The sequence below is a fragment of the Megascapheus bottae genome, chromosome 30, assembly GCF_031878675.1.
Source record: "Megascapheus bottae isolate mThoBot1 chromosome 30, mThoBot2.hap1, whole genome shotgun sequence".
Lineage (NCBI taxonomy): Eukaryota > Metazoa > Chordata > Mammalia > Rodentia > Geomyidae > Megascapheus > Megascapheus bottae.
Window position 1 is genome coordinate 12369346 of NC_143538.1, and position 23794 is coordinate 12393139.

Consider the following 23794-nt stretch of genomic DNA (forward strand, 5'->3'; position numbering starts at 1 on the left):
CTGGAGTAGGGAGGGTTTCTCTGCCTTCAGAGGAGGGGTGTGTGTGTGTGTGTCATATTCTGAGTTAGAATGAGCAGCCACCATCCCATTATAAGGTATAGGAGAAAGGAGGCGGGACTACATTTAAGCCACCTCAAGGTTCCAGGATACAAAATCCTGAAATTTTCCTGGGGCCTGATTGGGGGATGGGGAGGGGGCTCACACCTAACTCCAGGGGTCTAAAGAACGGGGATAGAATGCTGGAGAGCTGTGAGTCACGTCCTTCCAAGGTTCGTTCCTCCTTGGAGCTGCCATTTACCACAAGAGAATGCCATCCTTTCTCTGCCCTCCTCAGCTTCTCTGGACCAACTGGAACATGAAAGCATTCCTCTAGGGGTAACTGGCATTGTTTGTTGCTGTTGTTGTTATTGTTTTAATTTCCTTCAGTTCTCTCAAGCAGCTTCTGTTCCCCTTTAATGTTAAGATCTGGCTCAGAAGACCCATAATAGGAAATACTTTTGCAGGAAACCTGTTTAAATGTGCTTATATATAATTTTTTTACCTTATTCACTTACATGGAATAATAATAACCATCTATAGATCCCCTAATGGGTCCCAGGCAATTTACATACATTATCTTATTTAACCCACACAAAAGAAGAAATGGCGCTCCTCTCTTTCTCTCTCTTTCCACTCCCCTCTTCCTAAACCCTCGCCAGATAAGAAATGTAAGGCTTAAAGAATTTAAGCAAATTTCCTCAGGTCACAGAGCTCTGAGCTGAGGCTTCAGAGACTGAAATCATGATCTGCCTGATTTGGGAGCTGATGCTCCACTCACTTTTTCTGAGCTCCCTCTCTTCCCCTTCCCTCCCTGGCTCTGTCCTGTGGGATGGGCTAAATCTGACAAAAACAACCAGGAGCAAAAACTGTGTTTAAAATTCGGAATCTCTAATACTGCTATATGGAGCCAATCCTTTGCAACAATCTCTCCTTCCTCTTCCTCCTCCTTCTCCTCCTCCTCATCCTCTTCTTCCTCCTCCTCCTCTTCCTTCTCTCCCTCCTCAGCCTGTTTAGTCAACAGGCAAACCACAAATTCTAGGGCTTTAAGGATTATGAGAGAAATGTAATTCCCTACCAGAAAGAAGTCAAGAGAATACAAGATTCCCTTTACATGCAAATATCTTCATTACAGCTGGTAAAGAAGATATTTGTATGGAAATTTATGTGTTTTTCTATGTCATATATTCCATTTGCCTTGGCAAACAAAAAGCCTTTTTGCACTGGAGGAGGGAAGATAGACCTCGCTCTGTGGCATCTGTCACAGGACTGCACACGGAGTGCAGAAAAACAAGCCACTCGACGGCCGGATTCCAAGGCCTCCTGAAGCTTCCTCTCCGGGCTTGAGAATGGGCTCCAATGAGACTGGCCCTAGGTTCTCGGCCATTTTCTAACTGGCCATCTCCCCTGTCTCGTCCCCATGGAGACGGATCCGGTGACAGAATCTTCCCCGCCCTGCACCCAGCCTGCTTGACAGTTGGATTTCAATATTTCAGAGGGAGATGAGGCTGAGTTTTGTAGCCCACTGGAAACCGCTCTAAGGAGGAATGAATATATATATATATATATATATATATATAACTTTTTTTTCAAGGAGGGCAGGAGAAGGACATATTTTTATTCTATTGTTTCTCCCCTAGTACAGACAGCCAGGTGAACAGAAAACAACACACCTGGCCCTCTGGAGCAGAAAGATCACAGTGACAGTTCCATGCTGCCCCCAGGATCCCAGAAGACAGCCCCTCCCTCCCCACAAATAAAAACATATGCCAAGATCTCCATTCTAGGACCCTCACTTTTGTTCCCTTTATGTTGTTCAATACTTTCTTGAATTCTCTAATTAAAGAAAGCTGACTGATGGGGCCATGGGTGTCTTGGAGTTCTTGGAAAGGAGTAACGGTACCCCCAAATCCATCCACCCTTGGCAGAAGCCAGAGGAACGCAACCCCAGAAACCCCAGCCATCCATCCGTGAGAAGAAGAGAGGGTGGGCCCACCGCCTGGCACCATCTTCAGAAGACAGAACCGATTGCTCTGGTGCTTTGATTGCAGGCGCATTTGTTTTCTCTCTCTGAACGTAGAACAGGAAATTTGGCAGTTCACCTTTGTAAACCGTTTGCTACCGCGTTATACATGAGCCAGATGGTGCCTCTTTGTTTTAAGAAATTAAAAAATGAAGAAGTAAAACGTAAGGAGAGGAAGGTGAGATTGGGGGGGTGCTCTCCTCCAAACCTCCTGCATAGACTCCCAAATCCTCACTGCACAGAAGCCAGCACCTCTCTTTTAGGTCCAGCAATCCATAGTAGAAGAGACAGAAACCTGCCCCCCCCAATGAGTTCCTCACGTTGTGCATCAGGACACCGCTCAGGCCCCCAGCCACACACACTGAACAAGGTCTTCCATCTATCACCTGAACAAGGGCACAGCTCTAGGGAGCCATGTAAACACCAACCAGAAGAAACAGCTGCCCGGACACCGAGCCGGATAGTTCAGTGAAAGGCAAAATCTCAGAAAGGACTTTAGAGTGGTTGTATGGCCCCATGTGTTTTCTAAGGATTGGGAGGGCCCCCAAAATTGCATCTGGAAATAAGATTATTTCCCCTAGAGAGTTTCCTTGCCTCGGGTTTGCGCAGTACCGAGGAAGATAATGAAAACGATACCTTATCCAGTTACGTACTGCCTGACAAGCTCTTTACGTAAATTAACTTACTTAGCATCCACATAACTGGGATGTTTTTTTTTTGCATCCCCATTTTTTAAAAAATAGGAAAACTTTGAGCGGACGTCAGGGGAAAGGCACTGCGGTCACATGACGTCTCATGATGGCTGAGCATCAGGACAGAAACGCAGGTACGATGAAGGCCCATGTCCAGCAATCCTCCAGGCACCCTAGAAATCTTCCAGTACGGCTAAGAAAGACTTCGGGGTGTGTTTGAAGACCTCAGGCAAACCTACTTCTGCTTGTCATTTTCTCAAAAGAGCATGGAAGGAAGAATCATGTACCCACCCGGGCATTATAACAGCAACACAGCTACAGGACGAGCTGTTCTTTGAACATGATGGTGTGTCTGTCTCTCTCCTAGCAGTGAGTATGTAGTTTTCCCACAGCGTGCTGGGTTTCTTTCTTTTTTTTTTTTTCTACAGCAATCAGTAGCCTTTTTTTGTGTGTTTCATATTTCTTTAGAACCGAAGACATATGTTTCTAAGCCAGCTGTCTTCTATGAACAGCCGGCCTTAGAACTCGAGGAAAAGGAATTAAAGGTGCCTGGAGTGAGGACATTTCCCGTGGACTTTTCCTCCTTAAATCTGCCCTGGCACCTACTGAAATGAGACGGATTTACTCCTGAAGCGCTCCCACGAGTACAGAGTAAAAGGTCATTGCTGTTACGGCAAGGGCAAAGTACTATTTGATTGTGTCCCTCTTTTGTATGTTTTCCCCCCCTAGCCTAAGAGCCATTTCGAAGGGTCCGTGTGCACCTTTCGGTCAGATTCAGTTTTCCAAGATCCCGGTGGGGCCAATAGAGAACGGCTTGGCATAATTAACTATCTGCCCCGCACAGCAAAAAGAACAGCGAGCTGTCCGTTACTGCATCCATACCACCATAAATCTGAGCCCATCAGGCAATCCAGCAAAACCCCATTACACAGAGCGCAGGGCAATTAAGTGGTGCCAGCTCCAGCCAGCCTCTAAGCTATCTATGACCCCTCGGGCCCCTTCAGTAACCACACCAATGCCTCTCTTGGAAATGATTGGGGGTGGAGGGAGAGAAACGGTCAAGATGCTAAAGAAAGACTTCACGTTGATATTTCCTGGCAGTTTTGCCCTGGACCAACCATCTGTGGTTTTGCTAATATCTGCTTGCTTTTCTTTTTCTCATTTCTTTTCCCTTCCTCATCCCTCACTTCTTTCCTCCTGCTCTTCCTTCCCTCCTTCCCTCCCCCCTCCCTTGCTTGCTTGCTCCTTCCTGCCCTCCCTTCTCCTCCCTCCCCCCTTCCCTCCCACTGAGATGGTAGTCTTGCCTAACTGGACTTGAATAATATCCCACTTGGTCTCTATCTTCCAAACAAGTCACTTTACAGACATAAAAGGAATATCTCCAACATTCTGTGCGCTCTGAGCCATTCTTAAAATGAAATTCCTGCAGCGATCACTGGAGGTTTGTTTGTTTGCTTTTGTTTGTGTCTGTCCTGGGGCATAAACTCAAGGCCCGGCCGTTGCCCCTGAACTTTCATGCTAGTGCTGTATAACTAGAACCAAGGCTCCACTTCCAGTTTGGTATTGGTACCAAATTGGAAGTAGACATCTCAAAGACTTTCCTGCCAGGATTGGCTTTCAACCATCATCTCAGACCTCAGCCTCTTGAGTAGCTAGGAGGACAGGCACAAGCCACCCCGGCACCACGCTCAGATGACCAGAGCAGTGATGTAACCAAAGCCGTGAGGAACATCCAGCGAGATCTGGTTGGCACAGCTGTGCCAATCTCCAGTTCTCCCCTCCAGGTCTATGCCACCAGGATAGTCAAGACTGGGCCTGTATCTTACAGTGGAACCATTCGCTCCCTTTGCAACCTCTGCGTGAGAGGACATTGACAAGATGGCCAGCAGAGACCCGCAGGCCAGGCCCTCACTAGGCATGGACTCTGCCACGGCTCTGATTGTAGACTTAGAGGAAATAAGATACGAGCACCCTGATTTATGGTATTCTTTTGCAAACAGACTAAGACAGCCCACTGCCTCTGAATAGCCTTCTCTCCTGCCCCTTACGTCACCTAAACCTCCTCTCTTCATTCATTTCCCAAATGTAAACCTTCCAGTTTTGCTTTAGGTGATGCTATTTTCTGAGACAGGGCCAAGGGAGGTAGCTCAGATTGGCCCCACCCTCAACAATCCTGCCACAACCTCTCCAGCGCTGAGAGTACAGGTGGGTGCCAGGATACCCGGCACAAATATTCTCTATTTTAGAAGCATCTGCCACCTGATCGATTTGTTGACATTCTCCAGGAACCTCCGGGTCTCACGTTTTCCTTCTGGGAAAGGTGACACTCCAAAGTTGTTTACCTTTTTTCCTGGCAAATGTAACACAGTCAGACCTCCTCAAAGACCCATGGAAAGAGTTTCCCAAAGACCGAGAGTAAAGGAGATTTGGAGGAACAATTCCAGTTTGTTCACAGGAGGCAGATAACAGGCGTGAGAGCAGAATGTGTGGACCTGGAGTGATGAGAGCCCTTTTCCTAAAGTCTAGGCTGATCTCTCTCCAAGGTTTGAAGCTGACACGGCATTTTTTAACTCATCTTCCTAGCACCGTTCAATGCCTGCTTGGCCACGCCTTAACCACGGTTGCTAGCTTCCTTTCGGTCGTACCCACTCGGCAAGGTCTCGCTTTGGAATTAAGATGATCCTCACAGTGGTCACAAAATCAGAGTTCTGGGCATTCAATGTCTCCCGACCGAGGCCAGATTAGGAACTGGGCTGAGGAGGAATTCAGATGGAGCCCAGAGTTGGGCTGGACCGGGCACACACGGAGACCTGTATGAACCTGCCCTGCATGAAGACTGGGCACTGATGCCAATAAGAAAAAAAAAAAAACACCATGATTTGTGGTCACTTAATGCCCGGACAGAGTCCAGGTTGACATCCCAGAGGCAGGGGCGGGGGGTGGCCTATGAAAACGGAAATAAGCAGTTAGGTGAAGATGCAGGAGTGACCAGAGGGTAACCGCCAAATGCCGGTCTGAGCATGCGTGTGTGAATACGTGCGTCAAAGTGACAGGGTTAATGGACAATGACGAAGACACGTAAGCCAGGCATTAGCTCGGCAGCTGGGAACGAGAGGCCTCACCCTGTAGTAATCCGTGCTGTAGACGTCTCTGGACATGCCAAAGTCCCCGATCTTCACCAGCAGGTTGGCCCCGACCAGGCAGTTCCTGGTGGCCAAGTCTCGGTGCACGAAGTGCTGCGAGGCCAGGTACACCATGCCGGAGGCAATCTGGCCAGCAATGTGCAGCATCTGCGAGAGCCCGAGCTCGCCCTTGGCCTGGCATGGCTGGCCATCCACCAGGATCATGGCATCTGGCCCGTGGGCCCTGCGGGGACGGGAAGGGAAGCACAGAGAGGTGGATGGAGACCACGGAGGGGAAACACCTGCCGTTTCCTTTTCCCGGGGGCATTTTCCTGTCTATCCAACACCACGTGAGCTGAGCAGTAGCTAAGGCAGAAACTCCACAGCTGGGCGCAGAATGCCCACCCAAACGGAACAAGAAACAAACCTCATCTTTGGTTTTTTTTGGGGGGGGGTATTTCTTGTTAATATTTTACTCCTACCTAGGGTTTTGCTGTGTGCTGGATGGCTCTTACAGAATAATGAACAAAACTGTCATCATTAACTACGACATGACCCCTTACCACGTGCCAAGCACTGTCTCTGATGGCCTTAAAGATTTTTAGTTAAGCCTCCAATTTTGAAGTAAAGAAATTGAGCCCCGTACCCCCAGCCCAATCAAAAATCCCAGAAATCCCCAAAACAGTTCATCAGGACACAGACCTTAAAGCCACACCCACCACTGATTGGGAGAGGGAGCTGTCAATGGGACATCCAAGAAGGCTGAAAATGGGATTGAGGCTCCGCCCCCTAGGATCCCGATTGGCCGTGCAGAATTCATTCATTCGCATTTCCTACAAGCTTTCTTCTTCGCATTGCAGCTGACCAGCAACAGTAATCAATGAGGTGCTGTGTCCACCTTCCTGCTTAGGGCTTGGGGAAGCTGGGGGCCCCCTCCATTCCAAACTGTGTTTGCGGGTTTGTTATCTCACAGCTCAGGGGATGGTCCTCTCGGTCACTTTTAGTGCTCTCTTTCTGTCTCTCTGAGGTGCAATGAGCCATCACCATACCCAGGGCCCTTATTTACGAAGCCATCAGCCAACTGAGCCCTGCTGTGCAGCAAGGACAGGGCCACATGCTTTACCGCTTCTCCAATTTCCACTGACGGCACCGTTAATGGTGAACACACTCGCTTTATGATCTCCGGACAGTCCACGCCTACAGCTCCAACTTGGAGATGTGGAGGCATCCCGAGAACACACTGGGAGATCCCACTGGGAAGCCCTACTCTGAGAGCAGGCCGCAGGGCCTTGACCTGGAGAGACCACTCCACGCTGCCGTCGGAGGACACCAAGGAGACGGGGCGTGGGTGTGGACTCACCTGAGGAACTTGTTCAGATCCCCGTGCTTCATGTACTCGAAGACCATGATAAGGGGGTCCCCGTCTCCGCACACGCCGTAGAACTTGACGATGTGCTCGTGCTGCAGGTTGGTGAGGAGCTCTGCCTCCCGCTGGAAGTCCTTGCGGGCTGCCAGGGTGGGGTCCTTCAGAGCCTGGAGGCCACAGGACACAACCACATCGTCAGAAACGCTGGCTCCCCCGGCACACGCTGGTCACCGGCCCTGGACTGGGTGTGACCAGGCCTCCAGAGTGCAGCTGTCCCCTGCCCGGGCGGCTAGCAGAGAGTGGGCACAAAGCCCACCCCGGAGTCACACTTCCTAAGGACAGATATCTCGGCGTGGACGTGGACTCGGGCTATCCCTTGGCAAAAGTCAGCTCAACATCGACGTCAAGAAGGGGCGACAGCTGAGCAAGAGATGTCTGAGTCACACCCCGATTCCAACCATCCTCACCTTCCATCCCCCCCAAATAACAACAGAATACCACTGACAGAAATGGTGAGAAGACCAATGGTCAAAAGACTACAAATGCTTGAAAGTGTTTGGGGAGCAGGTAGAAAAAAAGGGGGACACAGACTGGGAGCTGAGCTGCCCGGCCCAGTCAGGGTTGCCAGGATTGTAAGACGAGACAAGGAGAGAAATAATCAAGTAGGCGACCCCTTCCTCCAGCCCCGTGTGTGTTTTTTTTCCTTTTGCTGGTTTTGTTGTCAGCTCTGCCAGCATTGTTCATGCTAAGCAGGTGCTCTGCCGCTGAGCTATGCCTCCAGCCCTTTTTTTGTGTGTGCGCGCTTGTCATGTTGAAGATAAGGTCTCACTTCCTGCCCAGACATGCACCAGGACCGTGGTCTTCCTGTTTGAAGCTCCCCACGATCAGTGCAATGGATTTGTGTTTCATTTTTCTTTTTTTTCCCCCTACCTAGCCTAGCACGGAACCTCAATCCCCTGATCTCAGCCTTCCGGGTCTAGCACAACAGGAGTGAGTCACTGGAGCCCAGCTCCATTGTTGGTTTTCATCAGGCCCATGTCACTTGAGGCTCTGGCTGTTGGCTTTAGGGCTCTGCCTGTGACTAAAGGCCTAGATGGTCTCGGCCACCCACAAGCAGAATGGGGGCCTTGGCAAACCAGAAGCACGGGAAGAGACAGCTTTTCCCCAGCGGCCCCGCTCTGGATCTAGGATAACTGAGAGTGACTTATTTATTTTTATGGACAAGACAAAGAGCAGGGGTGGGGGGGAAGAGGAACCCAGCATGGGTGGGAGGGCAGGAGATAAAGATTTATGTCGAGCACTGGATTTATGAGAAGAAAAAGTAGATCAAGTTTGGGGCCAGATGGCATCCATCTCTAAATCATTGTCTCACTCAGCCCAGATGTTAGGGCAGCTCTAGGATATTTCTGTTCTCAGCCTTGAGCAGGAGCAGCCCTTGTCCCCCAGAATGGCAAGCGTCACCACTGGGCAGACACCCGGGTCTGCTTTGACAGATGGAGCAGGAAACAACCGCTGTCTCTGGCGATCTCGCGCTCCCCTTCCTCCTGCCTCTACGCTGGCTTTTAAGCCTGGAGGTCTTACGTAACTGGAGAAGGGTGGAGTCCACAGCTGCCCGAGTCCATGGCGGCAAGTGGCCCCAGTCCCCAGGGAAGGCAGCAACTGGGACAGAGATGACAAGAGAATAACAGGGAGGAGAACTGGTGCCTCTTGGGGTGGGGGCTGGCGGGGGGGGTGCAGTGGTGAGCCCAACACCCAATACTTGCTCGGTTGCTAGGAAACGGCAAATGGGTCACCAGTCAGTGGCCAGGGATACAGCTGGTCTTTATCTTAGCCACCAACTCTTGCACAAAGAAGGTCTTGACGTTGGGGGTGCTACTGGCCGGGGCCCTTGGACAGAATCTGTCTGGCCATAGGCAAAGAAAGAGAGCTGGCCTTCAGAGAAAAAGAAAAATCACTTCTTCTGCTAAGCCCTGCTAGCTCAGCTCTATCGCACTAGCTATTCGAGAGTCAGAGATCTGAGGATCCAGGCTGAAACCCCATCTGAAAATCTGATAGACTCGTATCTCCAGTTGACCAGCAGGAGGCTGAGCCCCACCGCCAGGCCTCCTTAGAAAGCCCCTCTTTATCTAGCTCCTCTCCCCTAGAAGGGCTAAATGACCTTCCTGCACAGACAAACCATCCTGCAGAGCCACTGAGCCTGGGTCTCTGGAGGCAAAAGCAGGACCTTGCTCCCTAACTCGCCCCCCAGGCACGAGCAGCCTCGAGTACCACAGCCCAGCCCCTGAGCCCCCCACCCCCCGCCCGGGATTTACCTTCACTGCCACGAGCATCTTGTCCTTGGTGGGGCTGAGATTGTAGCACTCAGCCAGGAAGACCTTTCCGAAGGCGCCCTCGCCCAGTTCCCGCTTCAGCACGATGTCCCTCCTTTTGATGTGCTGGACATCTGGGCAGGGGAGAGAGCGGGGGCAGAGGGGTCAACGCTGGGTGTTTGTTGGGAAAGCCTTGGAAACCGGCCTGGCTTGGTGGTTGAGTGTGACTCAGGGTTCAGATCTCAGCTCTGCCCCTGGCCAGTCCTGACCCCCACCCACAGCTGAGAGCAGACCTGCAGGGCACCTGCGGGGACTGGCACTGGCCATGGCAGGCGCCCGACATTCTGGCACTGGTTACTCTCTGGCCACAATGGCAGATTCTGACCCCCGATCCTGTCTGTCTGCCAACAGACAGTGACTGATGCCCACTGGATACCCACGCTCTGCAGGCCAGCCCATGAGCTGCCAGGGGGTGGGTGAGAGGCAGTTCTGAATCCTGACAGCATCCTTCCTCCCTTCCTCCCTCCCTCCCTTCCTTCCTTCCTTCTTTCCTTTTGAATTTGGAAAGCTATTAAACTCCAGAGCCTCAGTTTCCTCATCTGTAAAGCAAGATTAGTAATTCCGAGGCTGAATTCTTAGGATGACTAAATGAGATAATCCACATAGGGAGATTGGTCTAGCCCTTGGGATGAGCTAAAGCCATGCACATGCATGTGCACACATGCATATGTATGTGTACACACACACACACACACACACACACACACACGCCCACGCCCACTCACTGACTAATCCCAAGCCCAGTTGTTTTCTATGACGTGCCTGGTTATGGTACAAACTACAAGGTGACAGTTAAATTACTTAGGGAAATAGTTTCATTTGGCCAGTGCCTCTCTGCTCAGAGAGAGACGGGGGGAGGGGAGAGACAGGAGAGAGAGACAAGAGGGAGAGGAGAGAAAGATGAGATCACAAGTGGTAAGTTCAAAGCCCGTGCAAAGAGAAGGGTTGGACTAGCTCTGCTAATTTAGCAACCTAATTAAAGTCTGCCTGCCAGAAGAAAGTAGTGCAGCGACCTGAGCCCTCCCACCCCTGGAAAGAACGCGCTGGAAGGAATCGTGCACGCCGTGAGCCAGCGATGAAAGGGAGCCAGCCAGAGATTGTTCGCTGACCTCCGTGCTAATTGTTCAACAGGCAGAAGCGCATTAAATACCTGTATTAACATTATGAAGGGCACAAAGGGGCTGGGAGAAAGAACTGTCTCCTGATGACCTTGTTGAAAATTAAAAGCTGAGGGCGGAGGACTGAGGCAAATGGTGCCCCCTCCCCACCCCGTGCACGTGAGGAGGCTCGAGGCAGAGGGAGGTGGCTGGAAGGCTTGGCTGACTGCTTCAGTGGGTCTGGAATGGCGTCTCCCCACCCCAGTCCCCTAGTCCTGGAGTAACCCAATGGCTTGACGTGCAACCATTTGCAGAAGGGATATGCATTTCGGCTCCAGGCCATTCTCTCTGGCAACACAGGCCAGTGGGCGGGCAGCTGCTCGTGGCTGCACCTCACTGGCCACAGGACTCTGAAATGGCTGCCATGCACCGCCAGGCGATGCCCCCCCCCCCAGCCCGGCCTCCCCTCCACAGGCTCTCTTCCCGAACATCTGGGGATGGGCATTTGCTGGCCCTGAAGGAGCAGGCGAATCCATCTCCCACTGCGGGGAAATGGAAAGTCAGGGTCCCTCTGGGAAAGCCATCTGCTGGAGGCTGTTTGGTCACTCCCAGGGGAACAGTGACAATGTGGCCCAGGCCAGGTTCCTGGTGTGGCCTACAAGAGTGGGGTGGGGAGGGGCCACTCTTCCAGGACGAGCCCCAGCTTCCGAGTATGGAGGGGCTGAAAGCCAAGGGGCCCTTAGAACAAGACGCCGTGAAAGGCTCCCCAGGGCTCCCCTGCCTTACCTGGCTCCAGTCCTCACCTGTAAAATGGCGTGAGGAATGCCTGCGCTTCTGCTGGGGGAGGAGGAGGCGGGGGGAGGGGGTCTGCAGATGGGAGAGGCCTCTGAGCACAGCAACGTACCATGTCCGCCACTGTGTGTTTTATCATCGCGTCCACCACTACCTTAGCCGGGGAGCTAAGGACTGGCACGTGTCATCCAAGCCACCCAGGAGGCTCAGATCTGAGGATCACAGTTCAAAGCCAGCCTAAAACGCTCCACGGGAAGGCATGGCCCCAAACAGACAAGAAATGTTCCAGCAACATCTCTGCAAAGTCACAGTGACATCCTATATGTCCCCAGGTCCCTGAGCCTAACCCAGGGCTATGTGACTTCTCCAGCCTCCCTCACCCATGGGGGAGGGGGTGAGCATGGGAGGGTCACATGCAAAGGCTTCAGGGAGAGCTCGCCTCCTCCTCCAGCTGCAGAGGAGTTTGGGTTCCATCTTGGAACCCTTCCTTTTCCTCCACCTCTCTTGGGGACAAGACTCTGCAGGGCTCATTTCCCAGCCCTCTCTCCACATGCCAGGCGCTGGTGGCTTGGAGAGGGCTGGGACAGCGTGGGCCTTGAGCAGAGCCTTGGGCAGGGACCCCAGCCGGGAAGCTGTTTTCTCTGTAATCCTACGTCCTGTCTCCGGCAGGACAAGGCCTCTGCTGTGTCAGGGAGACGGGATGGGCCAGTCAGTGCCTCTGGACACAATCATTTTGGCCGGTCCTTGTTTAAAGAGCGAGGTGGGCTTGGGATCCATCCCCATTGCGTGGTCTGCAGAGGGAGGAAGAAGGAACGAGAAACAAGCCAGACTCCCCCCACCCTCCTCCAGGAGGAAACTGGTCCCCAGCCCAGCTCTGTGAGGTATCCACCGAGCTTTGGCAAGGACAGACTGGCTCGGGGCCACGGAATCCATGTGGAAGACGCCATGTACCCAAGAGACTCCAGGCCCCAGAGGGACATCCGAGTGGCTTCCATCCCAAAACTACTGAAGACAAAGGTGGATGAAAAGCAGTGGTGGGGGTAGGATTCTCACTTGAACCCTCCTTCACAGGTGACCTCCCAGAGAAGCCAGGTAATCTCCCCCCTCTCCCTCTCCCCCACCCTTTATGGCTCCTGGGTTCTTTGTTTGGCATTAAGGCTGCCTTTCCTCTTATCTGTCCCAAGTGTTGGGCCACCAAAATGGTCCTGCCCTGTTTTCACCCTCTCTTGCTCCCAGCCAGCTTTCTCAGGCTCTGCATATCCTGGGGTTCTCTGCGCATGTTGTCCCAAGGGAGGGGACTGGAGCTCTCCTCCGCCCAGATGCAGATGGGGGAGGATGGAGGAGGCTCTGTGGGGCTCTCGGGAGAGGCTGGGGAAAACCACTTCCCTGCCGATGACCTCGCGTCTATTTGAGTCTCTGCTGTGCTTATTTTTAGCTCTCCCAGTGTGGCCTCTGGTGAAGCCATCTGACCCACACGCCAAAAAAAAAAAGTGATGGATTTTCCTAGGAGGAGAGGGCATCAATCTCCTCTCGCTGCCTGGCTGGCTGGCCCGGTGCAGTCTGGGTCAATGTTGGAGACGTTGGGATATGGGAAGAAGGGGCAGGGTGGGGGGACGCAGGGCCCTGGCGTGAACACCCCCCCTGGTGCCAAGAGGGGAAGAGATGCGGGAAGGGGACAGGGAGCTGGGGTGGGCGGTCTTTGGAAGATGGAGAATTCTGGGACCTCTGTCTCTGGTTCTGCCTTTGTGCAACACCGTCGCTGACCAACCTGAACCCAAGCAAGTCATCTGCACGTGGCCCCGTTCCCATACAACAAGCGTCTCATCAGACATGACCTGAGGACTAGTCACGCTTCTGGGGACCACTCTGAGACTCCTTCCTCCATGGTGGGGACCAGAGAGACCATTCCCTGTGTGTGGGATTCAGTTCCAGGCCAACGGCATAGAATCCCCCATGCAGCAAGGTAACTGTACAGAAGAGCCCGGAGCCCCAGGGGACAGCGGCACTCCAGGCCTGTCCTCTGCCCTATGGACATCCATATCCTGGGGTGGGGCAGGGGGAGAAAAGAGAGGGGGCTTGAGAATGGGAGGAGGAAGAGGGGAAGCCTAAGGACAGATGGTGATTTTCTCTGGAATTCAAGTAACCTGAGGCTGTTCAGGGGGTGGGCTGACAGGGGCCTGGCCAGTCACCGCCCAAGGCTTCTCACCTCTGCCTTTATCGGAGTCTAAGAGAGTTCATGTGAGGAGCTTGGTCAGACAGCGGGATAAAGATGTCCCCAGTCAGAGACAGCTCTACTCAAGGCCAGTATTGATCAGCAGGCACGAAGCCAATTTTCCAGGCTCTAGGGTTATAAATCATGGCAATCCTGACCCTGCTGTACCACCAACTGCAAAAATCAGTCTGGCCAAGTGAGCATGCTCCCTGAGGCTCCCGGGCCACCTTGGTTCTGAAGTTCCTTAATAGCCTGGGGAGGCCTGTGTGGGGGCTGACCACAACCTCCTTCCCTCAGGAGAGACGCCGCATGCAGTCCAGAGAGGCCGGACCCTGCCAGGCCTCCAGTGGGGGCCCTGGGAAAACCCAGTGTTCACCTGGTGAATTCTCTTCTGAGACCCTTGGGTCTTTCCCTTGAGATGCCACCTCTCCCTGTGACCAGGTTGTGTGGTTAATCGTCCCTCGGGCCCTTATTAGTAATAAAAATCACTGCCGTTAACGGAGCACTTAGCCCGAGCCAGGTGCCACATGCTCTGTCTCATCCATCCTGCACTGAGGGGCCTGAGGCTCAAGGTTCTAATGTCGTTGGCCCAAGACCCTCCAGCAACCTCCTGGTGGCCTTTCAGACTTTAAAGTCTAGGACTGCAGTCCCCTCGGCCCCAGGGGACACCACCTAAGACCCCGCCCTCAGGGGAAGCCTAAGACGGTGACTCACACGGGACTCCATGCACACATATACATATATAAAAGTGCTGTGTGTAAATCAGACCTGGAAAGGAATTCCCGAGCATAACAAAGTAAAACGATCTGAATGATACATCGAAGTTACGCAAACAAGCTATCTCCTCAAGAAAGCCACACCCATATTCATATGCTTGGGCTGTGGTTGGCTGTACCCAGGGACTGCAAAGCCATGGAGAATGAGTCACTTTTCCATCCTTAGGTCATGACAGACCCCCTCTCCATTCTGCAGTCCCTCCTCCAGGCTGCAGCTGGCAACCTCCTAGCTGGCTGGTATCGGTGGTCAGAGGAACGAGCATCGGATATACACAATGGTCATCGGATATACACAACGGTCGCTTCACCTGGAATCCTAAGTGCTTTCTACCTTAGTGGCCATGTGAGTGCCAGGTGGCCGGGAAGGAGGCTTCCTAGAGACAAGGACAGCACTGAAAGGCAGAAATCCAAGGCTGCACGGACCCAGTGGTGATTCCCCTTGGCGACCCCGAGCATGAGGGAGGAGGGAGGCTCTTGGCAGGAGACAGGGATGAGGGAATGGGAGAGGAAGGGAGGGTCTCTGAGAAGCGTGTGTTTTCTTTGCACTCACCAGACCCCAGGGTCTCAGGCTGCCAGGAAGGCTCAGAAGAAAACATTAACCCGATACCACACATTTAATTACACGTGCAATGGAATGTCTTTTAGGAGAAAAGAATAACATTCTCACAGTTCTGACTGAGGTTTTCACATGGCGGATGGAGAAAGCCGGCCAGCTCTATACCTCTGAGGGGGAAAAGACCAGGCTGGGAAGACCAGCACTCCTGCTTTGTCCCTGGTGGGGGACGATTTCGGCTACCTTCACCCCTCCTTGGTGGGGAGGGGGGAATGGGATGGCTTCCACCGGTGACCCGGTGGGCACACACCCCTGGCAAGCCACCCACCCTACCTGCTGGTGTGCAGCCGACATCAGCCAGCTCCCCCCCAGCCCTCCCACCGCCCCCCCCCCCCGGACACAGGAAAGACAACATGGCCAAGTATTCTGACACAAGCGCTCTTGCAAGGCAATCTCTGGAAGGACGTCCACATCAGGGATGTGAAGATCTCCGGGGGCTATGACAAAGACTTTTCTAGAAGAACAGATTTCAAAGGCTGGAGAGTCAACAGAGGCAGTGGGCCGAGTGTTCCTTGGAAGCGTAGCATGTGAACTGGCGAGCCAAATGGGGAGAACTGCGACACGGGAACTGACTCCAGGCTGACCACACACCGGCACTAGCAGATGCCTGGCAGCCCCGGGTGAGGGTGGCTCGAGAATGCTTACCCAAGAACCCCAAGGCCCCCTCTCAGTCAAACATCTTGGTAAAGAGACTCCCATGGGGGGGGGGGGAGCTGGCAGCATCTCCAGTTACAAAGCCCACACTGTGCGTAACTCGAGGTCGGGGTCTAGGCCCGATACACAGTAGGTACTCATGAAATACGTGATGAATGCATGAATAAATTAGAACTCCCCTTACAGCACAGCGAGGGACTTCAGCAGAGGAGGACACCACACAGAGGGAAGAAAGGGCCTGGAGGAGCAGTGCAGTGAGAGGAAAGCAGGAAAGCATCCAGTGAGTCCCACAGAGCAGACTTATTTACGCCCTGCTCTGAGAACCTCCTGGAGAATCAGGAGCCGGCTTGTAGAATCAGGGTCGTCGGGAGACCCTCCTGGGAATGCGGGTGGAAAACACCTCAGACGTCTTAAGAGAATCCTCCCTGGCCCACGTGTGACAAAGCTCAGGGAACGCCAGCTCCCACCCCAGGGGGCACACGTGCACCCCGGAGTTAGAAACGGGTGTAGGATGGGGAGACGCCGCGTTCCCACCAAGACATAGAACTAAAGAAAGACGCCCCACTGTTTCTGGAAGCAGTGGAGAAAGAGGACTGTCTGTCCTGGGGTGCTTTCCAGCTCATGTTTCCTGAGGGAGAACGAAGATCACACACATCCAGGCTCCCAGGTGCTTTTCCTCGAGGCCACCTGACACGAGCTCTGACCCACTTCCTCCATCTCCTGACTGGGCCGGCCTGCTGGGCTCCTCCTCTGGCTCTTGTTATGCATTGGCTGCTGGAGCCAAGAGTGAAGAGCAAAACAACCCCCGAAGAAAAGCCATCTGGAATTGAGCACTTAGGTGCTGAAAGATGAGTCTCAGGCACTGCCTGGGAATCTGTCCCTCCAACCATTTGCCCAAGTCCTGTACTTTCTCCCCCTCTTCTGGCCTGGGTGTTTTCCTTCCACGTGTCACCTCACTGTCCCTGCCCCCCACCCCCAGAGGTCCCTCTGCTTTCCACGCCTGCCATCCAGTCCTGTCTCTTACATCCTTCTGAAGAAGTCATGTTCCAACACTAAGCATCCCAGGCCCACGGTCATTCCCTCCGGTCCTCCTTGACCTCTAGCCAAGACATAAACTGGTGGACCTCTGGACCCTGGGACTCATGCAGCTCATGCAGGAGGTCCTGGGATTTGAAAGCACAAATCCCCTCGAGAATGGCAGTCACCCATCCACAGAACCTTCAGTCCCACAGACCAGGGAACCCACTGCAAAAGCCACGATGGAGCCACAGACTTGGTGCTTGGAGGAAAAGGGAGCAAGGGCAGAACCTGGCACACATTCACCCGTGACGCCACGCCACCTGGGAGGCAGCCTTTTGCTGACTCTCTAAGCCAATCGCAAGCCTTCACGGGCATGTTTTCACGGGTAAAATTCAGAAAGCAACCATCTCGTGGAGTCATCAGGAAGGGAGGGCATGCGAACCCTCGGACGCCTCTGAGTGGAGAAACAGATACCCGTGAGGCTCCTGAAGGAGCAGGCCCGTTCCCTCTGCCCATTCCCATCTGACCCTCACACCACGTAGCCTCTCCGAGCCCCAAAGCAGGAGTGATAACCACCTCAGGAAGAATCATGGTGTGCTGGCAACACAGAGTGGTGGCCGCTGTCAGTGGGCTCACGGCCGCAGCGGGGCCTGCGTGGCTCAGTGCGAGGCTGGACTGCTCGTGGTGGGGGAGAGTCCGAGCCTCCTGGCTCTGCACTGTGGTAGAATCTGGTCTCACTGCAGGCATGGCAGTCCAGTCCTCTTGGGCTTGGCCTGGTCCACACCCCACAGGGCCCACTTAGCAGCAGGAAACTGCTCTTTCCTCCAGCTGCCAGCTTAACGACCGGAAAGATTTCAGTCTCAGTGCCACAAGCACGCCCCCCCCCACGTACACATACACGTGCACACATCCACATAAGCCCGTGAACACGTGCACAAGTCACTAGGGCCAGCAGGAGCCCATCCTGAAGCTGCTGAAATCCTTTCTGTGGGAGGGTTTGAGTCCTGCCTAAAGAGACTCCAAGAGGAAGCTGCCACCCTACTTCAACAGGGGAAGGGAAGACAGAGAGGAGGGGAGGGAGGAAAGAGAGGGGATAAAAGAGAGGGCAGGGAGAGAGGGAGGGGGGGAGAAAGAGAGAAAAAGAAAGCAGGAGGGAGGGAGGGGAGGAAGGAAGGAAGAAGGGAGGGAGGGAGGAGGGAAAGATAGAGGAACCAGGTAAAGAAGAGAAAGGGAAGAGAAGAAACTCCCGATATGTAGAAGCTACTGCGTCCACGTGGGGCCCTTCACCTGCAGGGCTCTTCTTGGGGAGAGACTCATCCCTTATGTGCTCCTCCAGGGGTGGTAACGGTGACTCCCCCCAGGGACCCCAGAGCTGTGGCCGTCGGGGTGTGTGGAGCGTTGGTGGGGTGGGAGCTCCCCGTCTTCCCACAGCTGTGTGGAGGGGTGGCGTGCCTCGCCTCACCTGCTAATCCCACATCCTCTCCCCCCCCCCCGGGGGCTGACGGCTCCACTCCCACAGGCTTCCCGTGGAACCCGACCAGCACAAAGCGCTCTGGCTGTCCTGGCTCACCCCGTGCAGTGCGCGCTCCCTTTATTTCCTGCCAAGTCTCCCTCCACCTGACCTCGGGGTCCCGACAGCCCTGCTATCAGACTCTTTGGAAGGCTCCTGGAGCTCACCTCCCATCTCGGAGGTGGTCGGGGCACCAGGGTGGGGTGAAGACTTCCAGCAGGCACCCCTCACCCCCAGAACCCCCCCCACACACACTGGCTCTTCAATCCCCCTTCCTGCCCTCACTCTTCATCCCTGCACAGGACCAGGAAGGAGGCCAGGGCCTTCGGGCCTCCGCCATGCTGATCCTTTGGTGCTGAGCTTGGAGCAGCCAGCAGATTCGTTCCGCACGGCCTCCACGATCCAGAATCCGAGCTCTCTCCCCCCATCCCCCCTCGCCCGATCCCACTCACTCTGCCAGGTGTTTTCCCACCACATCCTCTCAGCCGATTTCCAAGAGTTCCCCCACACCAGATGTTAAACTCACTGGCCTGTCTCCTGAACGTCCTCCCCAACCCTGTAAGTCTACCGAAAAAGGAAAAGTGCAAGGAGGAGGAGGACGATGTGGAGGAGGAGGAGGAAAAGGTCTGGTGGAAATGCTCAACCCTGGCCCGACATCTCAGATCAAGTCTCTGCAGGTCCGCGCTGTGTCTTGGGGTAGTGGCCCAAGCAGGTGGTGTTTATGGAGATGTTTTCTGGGTGTTGAATGAAATGTCAGAAGGAGGTTTGGGCTTTGAACAATGCCAGTCACCTTTGTTGTTGTTGTTTCTCTTACCTACTCTTTAGAAGATCCCAGAACGTGAAGGTTAAGGGGAACTCCCCGTCAGTGGACCCATCGGCGTGGGGAGGTGTCTTCATTGAACAACACTAGGTCTGTGTTGGTGACATGGCGGGATGCCACGCCCTTGAGAGGCTCTCAAAGTGAGACATCAAGGCAGCATCTCTGGGGCTTCAGGCTCAGGGATCATATTGGACAGACTCAAGAGTCCTCGTGAAAGCCAGGCCCCAGGCCTTCACACTCTGCAGGCCGACCCCACATCCCCACCCCCGCCGTTCTAGGACCCCTCTTCCGCTTTTCTTCAGGTGAGGTTGTTGTGTGACATGACACCATGTCTACACATCTGTGTCCTTAGCCACCTCCACGTGGGCTGTGGCCTCCATGGGTGGCTCTCTTTTGAGTGCTTTCTGCAGGTGCTCTGCTCCTGCCAGCTGTGTGTGTGTGTGTGTGTGTGTGTGTGTGTGTGTGTGTGCGTGTGTGTGTAGATGTGTGTGTAGATGTGTGTAGATGTGTGTGTGTGTATGTGTGTGTAGATGTGTGTATGTGTGTATGTGTGTGTGTGTGTGTGTGCACCCATGCAAGCACATGCTCTCCTTTTCTCCAATGGAGAGTCCCTAAAAAGATTCAAAGGGTTCCTGGAACCTCTTACCACTCAGGGTGAACGGTCATCAAGCAAGTCCACGGCCTGGACAGTTGTTCCTCTTTCAGCTTCCCCGGAGGCCAGTCCTTGTCCCTGGCTACTTTTACACAAACCCCTAGGTCCCAGGGACTGACGTGAAAGCAGATGTCAGACAAGATGCCCCCACACCCTCCTGAACCCCTTGCAAACTGGCCTTTTCCCTCTGTGCTTCTCAAAGAACTCATCCACCTTCTCATCTCCAACGCACACACACAAAAAAACCCTAAGCAGACCCGGCCCCCTCCTGCATGAGTGTCAATTATCTGTCACACAAGGCTCGCCTCCTCAGTCACTCTGCAGTGTCTCTGAGAGTCAGGATCCACATATGTGAATCTCCAGCTACACCAGGTCATAATTTAGGCCGAACGATTGAGGAAATCCAAGAAAATGAAATCAGGAAGTAATTAAATATTTGGCTGGAAGATCAGTCCAGGAAAAAAAAAAAGTGTTATTTATCCACGACAGAACAAAAACACAAGGAAGATGTCTCACTGAAACGAAGAGACACTCTCTCTACCCCTTCAACACAGTATTTCCTACAATCCAGGGGTTGGGAAACCACATTTACCCCGTAGCCACACAGCTCCAAAGTGATGTACCTGAGGCTATGCCATCTCTCTCCCCGGTTTTGCTGCAGGCTAGAGAAAAACAGATTAATAAACAAACCCACCCATAGGTGGCTCCTTGAATTCTTGATTGAGGGTCTGTTTTTGTCGCTTGTTTGTTTGAAGGTCCTTTCATGTCTCATGCCTAATTATTTGGCTGTGGACTTCTCAGGTATGTGACAGGAAGGATAATGCACCTTACGGAGGGGGTGTGGTCTCCTCTCCCTGTTGGGTTGGAAAGGGCAGGGGCAGGCCAGGTAGCATTTATGCCTGGGAGGTTCAAGTCTCAGACACAGGTCTCAGACACCCCAGCTCTGAACAGCTGGAATATGATGCTTTGTTTCATAAGTCAACCTACCGTTCATCTTTGTTAATGGAGGAGACGCGTTCCCATCGGTTGGCAAACCTATCGCCTGCCCCGCCCCCCCCCTTTGGCACGGAGTGTGAAGAACAGATGAGAATCCTCATTTGCGGCCTGGGTGTAAAAAGCCTGCGCTTGGCATTTAAGTTCAGTTATTCAATAAGTCATGGGCTTCCAGTCCTAGGAGAGCACATTCCCCCGGTGCCTGGAGGACAGAGGCACACCTCCCCAAAACGTCTTTCAAGGGCAAGAGTGTCCAGCTGACGCCATGGTTGAGCACTTGAGGCATCAAATGGCCATTCACTGGGCACCCACTGTGGTGGGCCCGGCAGCCTTAGCCTGCTCAGCAGGGGCCAAAGGGCGATGCATGGACACCGGTGCGTTGACCGCCCATGAGCTGTAACCCCAGCCCCAATATGCCCGCTGCACCAGAAGCAAAACGGGAGAGGGACAGGTCCGTACAGGGCCCAGCCCTTTCGTCCTGTTGCAGTTCCCGCCTGTCCCCATCATCCTGGAATCTAGAGGAAGCCAGAGGGTCCCGCCTGGCAGGGAGCCAGCTTCCACCGTGGCCCTGTGAGCCTCAGAGGCAGGACCAGCATTAGGGACTGATCACACCTGTCACTCACAGACACCTCCAGCAGATCACTAGCAAGCAGCTCGCTGGGGCTGCAAACTCCGGGAATCCTCCCGAGCCACCTCTCCTTACTCTTCCCTTCCGCAAGGCACCCCCAGCTGCCTGTCTGTGCCTCCACAGGTTCTTCCTGCACCATTGGCTATGCTGTCTGCAGGATTTTGTTTCCTTCTCCCAGGACCTCCTCTCTAGTTGACTGGCACCCAGGAACTGGGAATAGAGGAAGCTCCTTCCTGGCTGCCTTTTGTCCTCCTCCCTCCCCCCCAGCCCCGCCAGGAAGACATAAGGACCTTGTTAAGGGAGGGGAGTCATGCTGGGACCTCAGCCCAGCTCCACAGGCTGGCCACTGGGCTGCTGGAGAGAAAACCTGGACATCATGGGGCCTGAAGAGCCACCGTGTTAGATAAATCTCAGGACAGAGCTCCCCACGCCTGCCCCAGGCCCACCCCTCGCCCTCCTGTGGCGATCTCCCTGGACTGCGGCCAGCTGACTGACTTCTCTCCAGCCTCCAGCCCAGATCAATGGTTCGGCCAGAGAGGCATTGCTCTGAATGGCCGGTGGCCTTTTGACAGCAGCCCCATGCCACCCAGCGTGCTTCCAGGAGACAGCTCGCTTAAAGGCCAGAGCGGGAGGGCAGCCTGCCTGGGGACTGCCTGGCTCTTGAACCTGACCTTGACCTCCAGAAGGTCAGCTCCATGCTTGGTTTTAGCCATCTGTACAACCTAGGAGGCTTCACTGAGAATCTCGTGAACACTTCTGGACTGGACGGCTCAGAATGCCCAGCCCCAGGGCGTGGTAGGAGGGCACCCCAACAAGTCTTGATGCAAGGGGCGGGGGCCCTCAACCGTAGGTGGACAGTTTCAAAACTCAGAAGGCATCAGAGAAAAGGTAATGACGAAGGGTCACCAACACTGAAACCAGCGTGTTCCACACGAGTTTCCCTCGTCTGCCCTCGGGAGTCTGTGGAAGCCACACAGTGCCAGCGCTAGGAATCAAGATAAGGGTGTCCTGACACCATTACAATGTCTGGCAGGCCTGCTGCTTCTGAGCTGCTCCCTTGCATAGCTCGGCCACCAAAAGCACTTAACTACCTCCGTCACTACCCATCACAGAACAGAGTGTAAGAAGCCATGTCTGCCCTGACTCAGTAAAGGACCGTGTGTGTACACGTCGTCCGGCCGCTCAAAATCACCCTGGACGTGACTATAATTCCAGGACTCGAGGGTGAGGCAGGGTGAACTGGGAGGCCAGCCTGGGGTAGCTAGCCAAACACTGTCAAAACAATAATTTAAAAAAATCACACTTGCCTAGCCAAGTGCCAGGCTGGGCTCAAGTTCAAATCCTGGTATAACAACAACAAAATCACAGGCTTACTGAGACTGTGCAAGAGCTTCGCTCTTACCTATCGTTTACGGAGTCAACATCAGCATCGCTTCTATGGATGACACACTCCAAAGCGATGTACTGAACAGCTTACAGACGTCATCTGCCTCCTGGTAATGTTATATGTAGGTTGAACCATGTGCATTTAGGGTCAATTCTTTGTACGTTGTAAGACATTGATAAAGGTAAGATACTAAATAAAGTCGAATACCTCAAGTACATGGAGTAGCAAATATCTATTTTTTTTTAAAGAGAAAGAAAAAGGAAGGGAGGGAGGGAGGGAGGAAGTTAGTTAAAGCAGATGCCCATGGCTCAAACCTGTAGCCTTAGCAAATCAGAAAATGGAGGTCAAGAGGATCCAGATTCAAGGCCAACCCAGACAAAACCACAAGACCTCATCTCCGTCAACAACAGCATGTCATCCTAATTGTGTGATGGGCTGAGAACAGCCGATTGCAGCTCCAGGCCAGCCAGGAAAGCCCAGATCCTGGGTATTTCCACGTCTTGTAAAGTATTTACAACAAATGCTGGTGTAAACATTCCTAGAAAGACTTGGTGTTTTATATTTTTTGACCATGTGGCAGATATTATTACCTATGCAAATATGTTTACCTTGCAACAGATCAGTTAAATGATCCATACAAGTTACCTTACGTTCTGTCTGTCTGTCTATCTATCTCTCTATCTATCTGTGAAGCAACAAAATGCTATGTGTGTGTACACATGCACACCTAGAACAATTTTCTTCTGTTGAATAATTAAATAAGAACATAAAAAATGATTCAAAGGCAGAAAGCTAAAATGTTAACAGTGTTGTCTCTGGATGATAAGATGGTAGATAATTTATGTGTTTGTATGCTTTTCTGGATTTCACTGAATTTTCCACTGTGAATATAAATTAGTTTTGTAATCAGAATTTTAAAAAAAAAACATACTGTTATTAGGAGAAGAAGAATAAAAAAAATCCATCCTTCCCATTCAATTTCTCCAGGGTCTTTACCTCTGTCATAGAAAGATGCATGCTCTTACCACCCTC

General features: G+C 53.1%; 1 protein-coding gene across 2 annotated transcripts in view; it reads right to left on the reverse strand.

The window, feature by feature from the left end:
• The window catches only part of Ntrk3 (neurotrophic receptor tyrosine kinase 3), a 178328-nt gene that overhangs the window by 23620 nt on the left and 130914 nt on the right, over window positions 1-23794 (reverse strand). For both annotated transcript variants that reach the window (XM_090321690.1, XM_090321689.1), the window contains exons 13-15: window positions 9552-9682; window positions 7234-7406; window positions 5874-6117 (exon numbers count right to left, since the gene is read on the reverse strand). In XM_090321690.1, the coding sequence (XP_090177816.1) occupies window positions 5874-6117; window positions 7234-7406; window positions 9552-9682 (548 nt within the window). The remainder of the gene's footprint in view (window positions 1-5873; window positions 6118-7233; window positions 7407-9551; window positions 9683-23794) is intronic.